General features: G+C 42.5%; 2 protein-coding genes across 7 annotated transcripts; one reads left to right on the top strand and one right to left on the bottom strand.

Moving 5' to 3' along the window:
* The first annotated feature begins 5950 nt into the window (after positions 1-5950).
* Positions 5951-9308, top strand: LOC104456169 (2-alkenal reductase (NADP(+)-dependent)). Its single transcript, XM_010070908.3, has 5 exons — positions 5951-6365; positions 6549-6726; positions 7360-7526; positions 8085-8167; positions 8778-9308. The coding sequence occupies exons 1-5, from the start codon at positions 6105-6107 to the stop codon at positions 9154-9156; spliced, it is 1068 nt and encodes a 355-aa protein (XP_010069210.2). The 5' UTR covers positions 5951-6104; the 3' UTR covers positions 9157-9308.
* A 32-nt stretch (positions 9309-9340) lies between these two features.
* LOC104456170 (pentatricopeptide repeat-containing protein At4g01400, mitochondrial) lies at positions 9341-13528 on the bottom strand. 6 transcript variants are annotated; one of them, XM_010070913.3, is made up of 4 exons: positions 13412-13528; positions 11057-12577; positions 10744-10824; positions 9341-9671 (listed from the first exon to the last, which is right to left on the bottom strand). In XM_010070913.3, exon 2 carries the CDS (start codon positions 12538-12540, stop codon positions 11125-11127), a length of 1416 nt encoding a protein of 471 aa, XP_010069215.2. In that variant the 5' UTR covers positions 12541-12577; positions 13412-13528; the 3' UTR covers positions 9341-9671; positions 10744-10824; positions 11057-11124. The 6 variants fall into 6 exon arrangements, with proteins under 6 accessions (XP_010069215.2, XP_039156586.1, XP_018716842.2 ...); XM_039300652.1 differs by having other exon boundaries at positions 10744-10841; XM_018861297.2 differs by having other exon boundaries at positions 10659-10841.
* Positions 13529-13681: the final 153 nt, after the last annotated feature.

The raw sequence follows: 13681 nt of genomic DNA on the forward strand, positions 1-13681 counted from the left end.
ATTCTATATCAAGATAGATTTAATTGACTCAATCTAATTAATTGACAATTAGATCTTGAAGACAAGAACTTTCCAAATGGAGAAGCTCTACCTATGGAAACTAAGATTCTATTTGTATGGATAATTGAAATCAATTGGGGATTTGTTTCTATTACTCAACGGTTACTAAATCTTCTTGATATAGTTTTTTCCAATGGGAATATTGGAAGACGATCCTTTGGATACTATCCAATGGCTAGTTTGAAAATAAATAAGTATTTAAGGAAACCAAGGACCGATGAGCAAGTAAGAGACGAAATATAGAATCTAGAATTCCAAAATCAAAGCGAACTTCAATCATATACACCTGTTTTTCGTGAGCTTAAATTGTATAATCTTTTAAGAAGTGTTAATAGTGTTATAAGTGCGTGCTTTGGTGTAAAATAGTGAGTCCGATCAGCTTAGGGAGAAGCGCTTGGGTACAAGTGGCACGACTTAACTATAACATTTTCATTGATTATCTAGTAGAATCTAGTCAGTAGGTTGTTAGCGTTGGAGAATAAATATATGTTTGGTTTAAGTTGAACTACTATAAAATTTGTGTACAATTCTCAATTCTCTTATCTCTTTATTTAAGTCAATTGCACTATTATAGATTATATCAAAAATCTGTTCCGTCACATAACAAATTCTAAACATTTATTATAAGTATGTCTCTTAATCGGCATTAAAGTTTTAAATATTTTATTCCACATCAAATTTATTTTTGAAACTTTTTATTACCTATCCATCCCATCCTAAGTGATTTTACTAGTATTATCACTAATAGCCATGGACAAGAATTTAAAGCTCGGGCCACCATGGCCATGAGAGCATTGCCACGAGCTTGAGGCTTAGCTCGTAATTCCAGCTGCCAAGGCTACCTCAAGCTCCGGATTCAAAGTTGAGCTCCATGGTCAAAGTAGCCAATGCCATGAGTCTCGAGCTTGGGTTTGGGCTCGGGCTGGGGCTCTAGCCATGGCGGACACAAAAATAGAGAAGATGATGGGTGAAGAAGGTGTGGTACAAGGAAGAGAGAGAGAGAGGAGAAAAGAGTAAAGGGAGAAGAGAGAGGAGAAAAGAAATCAATATGAGGTGGGCCCGCGTGACATGTATCGCAATTTCACTTCACTTCCCTTTTGATTGAGAAAATATTGGGTGGTCCGGGACCACGGACCTCCACGTCAGCGTGGTCCCGGACCACTCACGCGGCGCCACGTGGAAGTGTGGGCCCCTTGCCTGGCTGTCTCTCCTCCTCTTCTCTCTCTCCCACGTCGTTCCAATTCAAACCAACGCGCGGGCATTCTCTCTCCTCTTTGCTCCTTCTCCTCTCTCTCCTCTCTTTCTCACTCTATCCCCTCTTTCCTGACCCGACGACGGCGACGCTCCCTGCCGACGACGGCCTGTCTCTCTACTCGCCGGCCTCTTCGCTCTCCGACGGCGGCCGCACTCTCTTCGACGACGGCGACGCTCCCTCCCGACGACGGCCGTGCTCTCTTCGACGACGGCGACGCTCCCTCCTGACGACGGCCTCTCTCTCTACTCCACGGCCTCTTCGCTCTCCGACGACGGCGACTCTCCCTCCCGACTACGGCCCCTCTCTCTACTCGACGGCCTCCTCCTCCCGACCTCTTTCTTCCCGAATCGCGCTCTCTCCTGAGGCTGGGCTTTCTCCGACGAGGGCCGCGCTCTCTCCGCTATGGTCAAAGCCGTCTCTCCCGAGAAGCCCTAGATCTGCGACGACAATCCCCGCTTCACTTCGTACAGGGCCGACGAGGTCCTTGATCGGAACTGGTGAGTTGGTCCCTCTCGTGTCGATTTGATTCGTGGGGCTTTTTCCCGGCCGCCTCTGTTTTGGTCGGTCTAGCGGGTAGTGGAAATGGAGAGGATTTCTGGGCTCTACTCTTCTTTTGTTTTGCTGTATAGGGGTATTCCTGGGATCTATCTGTCGGATGAAGGAGAGCTTGTTGTTTTGAAGTTTGAGATATGTTGTAAAGGAGCGATTTTTCCGGCTGCCTCTGTTTTGGTCGTTCTAGTGGGTAGTGGAAATGGAGAGGATTTCTGGGCTCTGATCTTCTTTGTCTTTGTCTTACTGTTTGGGGGTAGTCCTGGGATCTATCTGAAGAATGAAGGAGAGCTCGTTGCTTTGATGTTTGAGATTTGTTGTAAAGGAGCGACTTTTCGCGGAGGGTACGTGTTGACTCGTTTGGTATGTGAGAGAATTTGAAGGATAGAAGGAATACGAGGGAAGAGATGTTGATTGGTGCACCAGAGAGCGTGAAAATAGGGAGGTTTTATTGGTACATCATCAGTAATAATTTCAATTTGGGGTGTGGTCTTGTAATATAGATATAGCGTATTTAATAGGCAGACCAATCAGAATACAGGATTACATTTCGCTTGTAGGACACAAGGAAAGCTTTTCTGCAGTTACAAGCGAATTCATCATAACTACTCAGCAGTCAGCATATATCCTGTCACGTGAATATGTATCTATTTTTAGGGTGAATTGAATCAGCGATGCTCAACTTGTCCTTCTTTTCTCAGTTTTTACATGCAGCATCAAGAGGAAACTTTCTTTATGACGTTTTCTTCATCAGTATTTTGTTCTCTCTGGAGTAGAACATACTTTGATTCGCGATTGCTGTGTGTATATGGTTTTTGTTTTCTTGCGGCAACATTTTCAATTGTTGCCGTGACACAAAAGGAAATTGGAGGAAGAGGATGAAGCGCTTACTAAATCAATAGTACTCCATATCAGTTATTTAATTTCACAGCATTTTGCATCACTAACAGCCAAATTTTCTATTAATTAATAATATTACTTAAGAGTCTTTGTGACAAATGTATTCTGGTTGTAACTTCTGCAGAAATAGATCTTAGGTTCACATTGCTGTATTAAGGAGTGCTACAAGACCAGGAAGATCTTTGTTTCGTATGTGTTTGACTCTCTGTACTTGGGCTAACATTTTAGTCGACAAGAATGCGTATTGAGTACACTAAGGATTGCGGTTGTGTCGAAGAATCTATCTTTGGGTAAATGTGTTGATGCTAAGTGGCAACCGGGCGGGTTGAGTTGCGATAAACTGCTTATGATGTTAAATTAACAAATTGATCTTTGTTTTCTTGTGATAGGAAGCAAGATGCATGGCTTTTCTATTCATCCGGTTTAATTATGTTGTGCTTCTTGATGCTTCCGACCCTTTGCTATTGATTAAATAAGGTTTTGTCTTTTCTTCTTGTCGGCTCAATAAGCTTAGTGACACACAATGCCGGCGGAGTCACGGTCGAAGTTCATCATAGAGGCACGGGCAAATGGTTTTATTACTTAATTCAACTTAAATATGATTTATGTGATTTTTAGTTTGGAATGTAAATACAGCATTGTTATATAGGTTAAAATCGATGGAGTGTTTTGATTTATTATCGACTCGCTTCGTGAAACTAAATTAGGCTCCTTTGATGTTTGCGAGATAGTTGAGTGTAGGCGAGTGCTCAAGTGGACATATGCATATGGTTCTTATCTACCGAGAATATGATCATGCTAAGAAACAATTTTTTGAGTATTTGCAAGGTTTGTATTGGAGAGTAGGGTTGTGGATAGACAATGGCCATGCATGTCCTTCTTGTTTTCCTATTTACTTACATGAAATGGTTTCTTTACCAGGTGAGGCGGAGTTCGGATTGGAAAGGCTTCATCATTGTGCAGAGAAGGAACTTCACCAGTTCCTTAGTGATGAGAATCCTTCTAGTAATTTTAATGACTTCCGCACCAAGTTAGTTTGGACTTACCGGGTATCTTCTTGTCGATTCAATTTTCATAATTAGTCGAGTAAAATATGTTTGGTACAAATTACAATTGTGTACAGTCAATTTTATTTAGACTTGAGTCCCTAGATATCCATCTATGAAATGGGAAATAGGCTACGATTAAAAAAAAAGTCTCATAAAGGAGGGGGGATAGGCATTCTGTCATATAGGCGAATGCCTGCCCATTTTTATTCTGAATAGCACATGAAAATACTAATATTGGAATTGGTGATTACATTCCTTTCGCCAAAAAATGCGCTTTATCGTTTCTGGAGAGAGCATGATATGTTACCAATGAGCAGCTTCTTCCGGATAAATTAGTGTATGTAATATTCCTGCGGAATCTTCTTTTTGGCTTCATATATTATGTAAAAAGTTACGCGAAGCTCATGACTCATCCCGAGCATAGCATTCCTATTTCTAATCCTGCTCTTTATTGTCAAGCTTTCAAAGTTTACTTTATGGAATAATATTGACTCTGCAGTTTATTGTTAACTTAAAAGCTGATTCGAGCCAAAAGCATTCTCACTAGTTCTTTTGATTGGATTTTTATGCTAAAAAGATTGTTGATTCGAAAGTCAAACCTGGACAGTGGACTTACCAAGAATATGATCTTCCAGTGCATATGGCATTGGTTGGTTGTTATAAGGCTGTTGGACCGTTACTTGTTTATTTATTTAAGTTCATAGAGTATTAGTGGGAAACAATAATTCTTGGAGCTGTTTTTCCATCACAAACACATCTCTCCTTTTATTAAAAGACCGGTGGCCCTCTCTACTTCAGCTGCAATATAGTTTACATAGACACTTTTCTTAATAGCCTCTGTTGTGACTTCCAGAAGTAGCACCTATGTGTGCACATAGACATGCGTTTTGACTTTCTTACATCCGTTTTTGTTGCTACAGTGTGACTAGAAACTACTTTGACAACCTCGTGAGAGCATTGGAGAATGGGCTATCAGATGTGGATTCCCTCGTATTCACGCTCTCTGGTGCACCAATCAACATCTCTTCCCTCGTATTCCTTCTATCCTTCAAATTCTCTCACATACCAAACGAGTCAACACGTACCCTCCGCGAAAAGTCGCTCCTTTACAACAAATCTCAAACATCAAAGCAACGAGCTCTCCTTCATTCTTCAGATAGATCCCAGGACTACCCCAAACAGTAAGACAAAGACAAAGAAGATCAGAGCCCAGAAATCCTCTCCATTTCCACTACCCACTAGAACGACCAAAACAGAGGCAGCCGGAAAAATCGCTCCTTTACAACATATCTCAAACTTCAAAACAACAAGCTCTCCTTCATCCGACAGATAGATCCCAGGAATACCCCTATACAGCAAAACAAAAGAAGAGTAGAGCCCAGAAATCCTCTCCATTTCCACTACCCGCTAGACCGACCAAAACAGAGGCGGCCGGGAAAAGCCCCACGAATCAAATCGACACGAGAGGGACCAACTCACCAGTTCCGATCAAGGACCTCGTCGGCCCTGTACGAAGTGAAGCGGGGATTGTCGTCGCAGATCTAGGGCTTCTCGGGAGAGACGGCTTTGACCATAGCGGAGAGAGCGCGGCCCTCGTCGGAGAAAGCCCAGCCTCAGGAGAGAGCGCGATTCGGGAAGAAAGAGGTCGGGAGGAGGAGGCCGTCGAGTAGAGAGGGGCCGTAGTCGGGAGGGAGAGTCGCCGTCGTCGGAGAGCGAAGAGGCCGTGGAGTAGAGAGAGAGGCCGTCGTCAGGAGGGAGCGTCGCCGTCGTCGAAGAGAGCACGGCCGTCGTCGGGAGGGAGCGTCGCCGTCGTCGAAGAGAGGGCGGCCGCCGTCGGAGAGCGAAGAGGCCGGCGAGTAGAGAGACAGGCCGTCGTCGGCAGGGAGCGTCGCCGTCGTCGGGTCAGGAAAGAGGGGATAGAGTGAGAAAGAGAGGAGAGAGAGGAGAAGGAGCAAAGAGGAGAGAGAATGCCCGCGCGTTGGTTTGAATTGGAACGACGTGGGAGAGAGAGAAGAGGAGGAGAGACAGCCAGGCAAGGGGCCCACACTTCCACGTGGCGCCGCGTGAGTGGTCGGGGACCACGCTGACGTGGAGGTCCCGGACCACCCAATATTTTCTCCTTTTGATTTGATGCGCTGACGCGCATCGTACACGCGATAAGATGACGGGGCCAAGAGTCAGGTCCTGCTCGCCTCCATCTCATATTTGTCCTCTGCTCACTTTCCCAGTGTTCTCGGTCACACCAGTCAACCCGAGAGAGAGGCAGAGAGGTGTCTCCTTGTGAGAAAATAATGGAGAGTGTGGGGGGAGAAGGAGAGGAGGTGGTGGTGGTGGTGAGGAACAAGCAGGTGATCCTGAAAGACTACGTCTCTGGCATCCCAAAAGAAACAGACTTCGAAATCAAGACCGGCGAGGCCAGGCTGAAGGTGGAGGAAGGCTCCGGTGGGGTGATAGTGAAGAATCTCTACTTGTCCGTCGACCCTTACATGCGTCTGCGCATGCGCAAGCCTCAACCCAATCCCTCCTACTTCTCTCCCTTCCCTCCCGGCTCCGTGAGTCTCTCTCTCTCTCTCTCTCTCTCTCTCTCTCTCTCTGAACTTGTACCGACAGAATTTTGAGTTTTGGGTTTATCTGGGGCACACCCTTCAGGGTCTGTTGCATGCTTAAAAATCAGAATTGGGGAAGCTAAATGGGAATGGGAATCGCATGGCTTGTTTTGGTGAAAACTGGTGCAGGTTGTGATGGGGAATGGAGTGGGGAGAGTTGTGGATTCTGGTCATCCAAACTACAAGAAGGGTGACTTGGTTAGGGGGATCACTGGGTGGGAGGAGTACAGTGTCATCACAGCACCTGAATCCCTCCACAAGATACAGACCACTGATATTCCGCCTTCCTTTTACCTTGGAATCTTGGGTATGAATTCGTCTACATCTCTCTGCCTTTGGCTTATCATACCCGTTGAGTAAATTTTATGCAATAACTGTATTATTGACCCGTTTTCTAACAGATTTAAGCTTTTGTGAAAAAATGGTTTGGTTAGTACGTATTCTGTTCGTTTTCCTGTTGTTTATCAATTTACTCTGTGTGGTTATGTCCGCTTCCTGAATTTTGACTGTAAGGCCAGCATATACTCAAGTAGGGAGTGTCAGGAAATATGCTTTAATTACATTATTGAAAATATTTTCTAGCAGTTCAAGTTTTTGAGAGAACGGTCTGACTAACAATACTACTCAGCAAGGTTACTTCGAGCATCTTCATCATTGACATGCATGTATTGTCTATAGTCAACCTCCATCCTCCAGTATTCAGTTGACTTCACTGTAGTCTGGTTCATATTCATCCGTTTGGTCTGCTGTTTGTGAAAGATAGCTGAAACACGGGTGCATAAGGAATACCTGATTTTTTTTGTCCAGTGCTATTGACATGTACATGGTGTAATTTGTTGTTTCTCTCATAATTTGGCAAATAGGACAGGAGCTTAGCAAGTTCTCGCTTTTCTCTATGACTTGAGTTTCTGATTCCCTGCTGAAATGCCTTGTTTTGTAGGTACACCTGGCTTGACTGCCTATGTTGGTTTGCACGAGATATGTTCGCCGAAGGAGGGTGAATATGTCTTCATTTCAGCAGCATCCGGTGCAGTAGGACACATTATAGGTCAACTTGCAAAACTGAAGGGCTGCTATGTTGTTGGTAGTGCTGGTAGTGATGAAAAGGTATGTCCATTTGGCTAATTATATGTGCCTCTATGTGAACTTCGTTTAGAACATTGATCATACTCTTAAGAAAGTCTGTTGTGCGTATACACTTACTTTTATGTGAAATTAGTAATTGATAAAACAAGGAATTTAACGTTATCCTTGATCATTCTCGAAACAGCTCTTCAGAGATTTTTTTATTTTATTTTATTTTTTTGTTTTTTTATGGTCAGAACTCTTCAGAGATTGATGGGCTACTAGTCATCAGATATTTGAAGTTGTTGCCAAACTTCCGTTATACTTCCATCTTGTTCCATCCTCCCCTCATTAAGGCACTTTGTATTTAGTTTAACTTCGTAACTTCAGATGTGCTCTAGTTTACTCATGAAATTCGTGGCACAAGGCTCCTGAAGATCCACTGGGCCCAAGCATCTGACATCACCTATAGTGTCGTGAAATTTCCTGGCATGCACTTTTATTTAGAGGATTGAATGCGTTGATTTTACAAGTTAAGAAGACTAAGTACAAGCAAGTTCGGAGATGTCTTTCCTTATGCTCATGTTTTCTTTTTGACAGGTTGATTTGCTGAAAAGCAAGTGTGGATTTGATGAGGCCTTCAATTACAATAAGGAGCAGGATCTGGATGCTGCTTTGAAAAGGTTAGAACATTAGTCTGGATGCTCAAGAAGATTCTGAAATCGTAATGGATTATTAGCTGTTGAAGCAACTGGAAAAGATATCTTAATGAAATGGTCACTTGTTAAGCATATTCAATTAGGAATAGTTCAATCTCCAAATACTAATTCCACATAACAGTTGGTGTATGATTTTTGTAATCAGTTACTTAACCAGTGCTCATGGGTGCCCGTTGACATAATCCTTTATAAAAAGTGTAATTATATTAGTGGGTTCTTGCTTAACGAACTAAGTAGTGCCTGCCAATTGCCTTTTCCCATCAAGAAGCAGAACTGTTGCCACTAATGAGCAGACACGTCGGAGTTTATTTCACTTGGCTTCGCTAGCTTATTGTGGAAAACGTCATTGTCGTGTTTTCTATTATTTACAGAACATTACTGAATCATTCATTAGTGAAAGATATCTAACTGTAACTAGATGATTGTGCCATGTCTCACATACGATATAAGCATTCCATTTTCATGACTATGGATGGCTTCAAAAATATAGTCCTAAAACAGCTTGATGTCCTTGCATTCATCGCTGTAGTTCATCAAAATATCTAGGGAAGATACTGATATAGTGGAATGGCAGGTACTTTCCTCAAGGCATTGACATATACTTTGAGAACGTTGGAGGCAAAATGCTCGATGCAGTGCTGCTCAACATGAGACCCCATGGTAGAATAGCAGTATGTGGAATGATCTCACAGTATAACATGGATAAGCCTGAAGGGGTTAAAAATCTGATGCTTCTTGTGTACAAACGGTTGCGGATGGAAGGTTTTATGGTATCTGCTTACTATGACTTGTACCCAAAATTCTTGGATGAGGCGATATCTTACATCAGAGAAGGGAAGATAGTCTATGTGGAAGATACTGTTGAAGGGCTAGAGAGTTGTCCGGGTGCTCTCGCGGGGCTATTTGAGGGGCGTAATGTCGGTAAACAAGTGGTTCGAGTTGGTCAAGATTAAGTAATGTATGGGCACGCTCTTGGAATTGTCCACAGATATTCTGTGATCATATGTGGCTACTTAAATATGTCACTGGGCAATGCCTGAAAGATTGATCTTGAAATTGTGACGGGCATAGCTTTTATCAAATGAGTCGGATAATTACCTGATAATTGGTTCCGACCTTCATATGAAATTTGATAAATAGCGAAGAACTTTCTCTGTTTTTATTATCAAACTTCTTTTGATAAACTGACTTCTGTGAATTTACAAGATTCCTTTAAATAAACATCGTTCTCTGCCATACCAAGTAACTGCCATATTACACCCTGATTTACATGGCTATGATTTTGCCTGCACCAACATTGCATTTTTGTCATCCCAGAACTTCTAAGAACCATAAAAAGAGACTTCCCAACAAGCCACCAGTTCCGCATGAAATATCTCGCCGTCTTTGAGCATGTTTTTAGGCTTATTCTCTCGGGATGGAGTAGCTGCATCACATGCAAATTGGCTATTGCCTCACCTCCCTGTCTCTGTCCAAATAAATAGCAAGAATGTCCATGATTATTTTCATGCTGACAAAAATAAATGTCAGAAATAAAACAAACTTCAGCAAGTTTCTTTGAAAAGTAAAACATCCCACGGTACAAACCAAACAGATTGAGCTTAAAATGAGCAGTGTCTCACTCTCCTAATTACCTGAGCCAAACAAGAAGATTTATCTTCTTTCTAGAGGGAACCATATTGGGAGGACAAGATTTTACCCACTTAAAACTAAAATCAGACGGTGAAACCAAGACTCACTTGAAAAGCACAAGGTACTTAAATTAGGAACTCTATTAGAGCTTTTACTCGTTCTCTCTTCTAGTCTTAGCTATTTGAAGGCTGAAAAGAATAAACGAAATAGCTAAAGGTAAAGATGCAAAATTAAGCTTATGCTACTGTGCTCATAACTAGAATAGGAGTGAAAAATACTGGAGCGGATCCAGTTGGTGAGTCAACCAGTTCAACTAGTCTGATCATAAGTACATCAACTGGCAACCCATAAGTCATCTCCTCTTATGACAAAATCTACATATGTACTCTTGGTAATTGGCTACACAACTTACCACTCATTTTAGCTATCATAATGCGCTCACATAATGAGGCAGAGATTGTGTTCCATTGCTCTCAATCTGCCTATCTATTATATAATGAAAAGAGATAGTATCAACACTAGTGTTCCTATCTTTAGCATTATTTCTAAATCTGCTGTACCCACTTAACAAATGAAGCGGATGCTTGGACATAACTGAACAAAAGGGTGACATTGTCTGTGCGTAAAACAACACTAGTTTATTTATTTATTTATTAATTTTGTAATGTCAAGACTAGGGCACAATAAACTCAAACAAGAAAAGCTGATATATACTTCGATCAGGAGATAAATAGGACTGATGAGGCACGCTCGGCAACTTCCTAGAGAGCACGGGATTTGATATAACCTTAACATGCATCTTTCGCCTTCACACAAGACCCACCTGAATCACGCCCCATCTATCACTGTTAGGTTCCGACTGAGTTTTGACTACAGAGGGTTGATGATAAAGACAAGCGTTGGTTCACCTGTTTGAACTTGCCATTCCAGTCTACTTTTGAAAACAATGCCTGCCTGTTCTACCAGGAACATCTTGACAGGGAGCTTGGCTGAATAATATGGAGAGCTGTCTAATCAGCAGTGTTAATGTGGCCTTAATCATTTACTTTACTGAAAAACCAAATTCTGGAACTGTGAACCTCAATGATTGTCAGTAATTTAGAGTTTTTTAATGGAAAAAGAAAAACAACAGGACCTCTTCAGAACAGCCGAATAACACCGGAATGATGCGCTTAAAACAGCTCAAAACAGTAAATGATGACCATGGGATCACATTCATACCTTTGAAAGAATAAGGTTCCACCAGATATCATCCCATATAGAGATTGATGGATGATGTACCAGAACATTCACTGTCTCCTTGATTTAGCTCGTATCTTCCCAATCACGTATCCCTCCAAGTAGGCAGCAGCATCAACTATTCTTGTGTGGCGTGTTATCTCCATCTTCAAAATGTCTTGTAAAGCATTTTGGGTTCTCACCTTATCATTTTCCTCACATATCATTTCTAAAATTATAAGCCAGGAATCGCTGTGAGGTGCTTCCCGATTCTTTAACAGCAGCTCAACTACTCCACAAGCTTCTTCAATCTTACCAACATTGCAGAAGCCTTTAATCAAGCCATGGGAGACTGAAACATGTGGAGAAAAACCCTTTGATACCATTTCCTCCACATAAGTCTTTGCCTCATCATGCATTCCTTGATCACATAACCCACCAACCAACGTGCGATAAGACAGCAAATTTGGCATACAGCCATTTGATGGCATGTCTTCAAGTATTTTACAAGCATCAGCTGCACGCCCCTCCCTGCAAAACCCTAATATAACTGTATTGTAATGTACAATATCAGGGTTGCAGCCCTTGACTTTCATCCTACAAAGAAGCTTGTAGGCCTCCCTAAGCTTCTTTTTCCTGCATAAAGCATTCAACAAGGTAGAATAACTCAAGGCATCAGGGACAAAGCCCTTATTCAGCATATCCTCCAACAAGTCAACTGCTGTATTAACTTGACTTTTCCTGCACAACCCCTGCATCAAAATTCTATACGACTCCACATCCGGAAGAAGGTCTCTCTTAATCATTTGATTGAACAAAGAGTAGGCAATACTGAGATCACCATCTAAACAGAAGGCGCGCATTAAAATGTTGTACGACTTAGTGTTTGGCAAGACTCCATGTCTGTGAGCATTCTTGAAGAGATCAAAAGCTGCGCGGATGTAGTTCCGGTGAGAAACGAGTGCTTCAAGAATGCAGTTTAGGTGTTTGGGCGAAGGCTTACAGTTGAATTCAAGCATAGTGTAGAAGGTCTTAAGGGCTTTGTCAGGAATATCCACATCCGCATAGATCTTTATAAGGTTCAAAAAGAGAGAAGGAGTGACAGAGTAACGACTGGATTTAAGGCGAATGATAACATCGTCAACGAGGGTGAACTGCTTTGCACGGGCCAGTTTGAGGATTAAAATTTGAAAGGAAGCATAAGAGAGGTGGAAATCCGGTTGACGAGAGGCAAAGTCAAAGATTTCTTTTGCAAGGAGGGGGTCTGATTGAGAGGCTATGAGCTTCTGGACCCGAGCAGGGGACCCAATAGAGTAACCAGAGCTAGAGCACTCTTGTTCTTGGTGTCGCAGTTGAGATTCCAGGTGGCTGGACTCAGAAGAAGAGAAATGTAGTAAAGGATTTCGCCAAAGGATGAAGGACCGAGGAAGAGTTGAACTTTTGGAAATCCCGTGAAGCAGTCGGCGCATAAATACCCTCTCAATCATAATGTCTCTCAAGAAAAAGCATGTGAACCTGCAGCATCTGTCAAAAGTATGTCAAACTTCAATCACCCGTGCATGCCAAACATGCATCATGCCTAAGAATAAAGTTCACAGTCGTTCTTTCAAAAATTGAAAATCATACGACCAATGACCCACTAATCCAAGCTCTAAAGATTGAAGCCTGTTTTCATCTAATGTCCCGGGAAGCTCCAAAACCTTAGATTGTTCGATAGGTCAAACTGAAACCATGGAATGACCCGATCAAAATCATCGACAGAAAGGTAAGTTTGAATTCGGTGACTGAGAGTTAACAGATGTTGCTTTATATTTAAACCCAAGTAAGCCCATGAAAAAGCGTAAGTAAAACCATATAGAAACCAACGCTTGGAGCGATCCATGCTAACACGCAGCATATGGACGAGACTGTACTATGCAAGAAACAACACCCCATGCTTTTCCAATTCAATTTTCGCGAGAGCCCATTGACAATACTGCAGCCTTTTCAGCTTCTTAAATCTCTTCATTACGAAATGAACCGCTTTGCGGTCACAAACCACGAAATTCTACTTCAATGTCCCTCTAATTGGGGGCAGCTTCTGGAGCGAAGGTAACGCCAGGGAATCAACCATGCAACGCGAATAACGAAGTGGGAGACGACCATGATAACCGGAAAAGCTAGAACCGTGTTTGATCAACGTCGGGAAAAGCAAGGATGCCTCGTTATCATAATGGCGCACGATCCATTGCCAGGGTAATTCCGTCGAACAGGTGACGCGCGAGCAAAGGGCAAACGGAGTCAGCCGGATCGAGCGGTGAGAGAACAACGATTAGAGGAAAGCAAGAAGAATGCATGGACAATCGTACATCGTCTTACCCGGAACAGAGGCGCACGCGCCGAAGAGAATCGACACGGCGGTCGAAACTCGAATGAGGGAGTGCCGCTTGGGTTATGAAGCTACTGTCTTTCGTTCGATGTGTAGTAAGGTAGACTGCCGACTGTTCGTTTATTGCTGAGATCATTGGTGATTGTCAATATAAAACCTCCAAAGTTACCGGCTACTTTAATTATCTAACCATATTTATTTTTCATTTTATTTTTTTGGCTTGCCTATAATTTTGAAATTATCAACTGTAATGTACATGA

The sequence above is a fragment of the Eucalyptus grandis genome, chromosome 8 (assembly GCF_016545825.1).
Source record: "Eucalyptus grandis isolate ANBG69807.140 chromosome 8, ASM1654582v1, whole genome shotgun sequence".
Classification (NCBI taxonomy): Eukaryota; Viridiplantae; Streptophyta; class Magnoliopsida; order Myrtales; family Myrtaceae; genus Eucalyptus; species Eucalyptus grandis.

Bases quoted from the DNA above. Each gene is read 5' to 3' on its own strand.
- LOC104456169 (XM_010070908.3), top strand. From the start codon at position 6,105: ATGGAGAGTGTGGGGGGAGAAGGAGAGGAGGTGGTGGTGGTGGTGAGG. The intron at 6,366-6,548 runs GTGAGTCTCTCT...AAACTGGTGCAG, and splicing joins CTCCCTTCCCTCCCGGCTCC to GTTGTGATGGGGAATGGAGT. The intron at 8,168-8,777 runs GTTAGAACATTA...GTGGAATGGCAG, and splicing joins CTGGATGCTGCTTTGAAAAG to GTACTTTCCTCAAGGCATTG.
- LOC104456170 (XM_018861301.2), bottom strand. From the start codon at position 12,540: ATGATTGAGAGGGTATTTATGCGCCGACTGCTTCACGGGATTTCCAAA.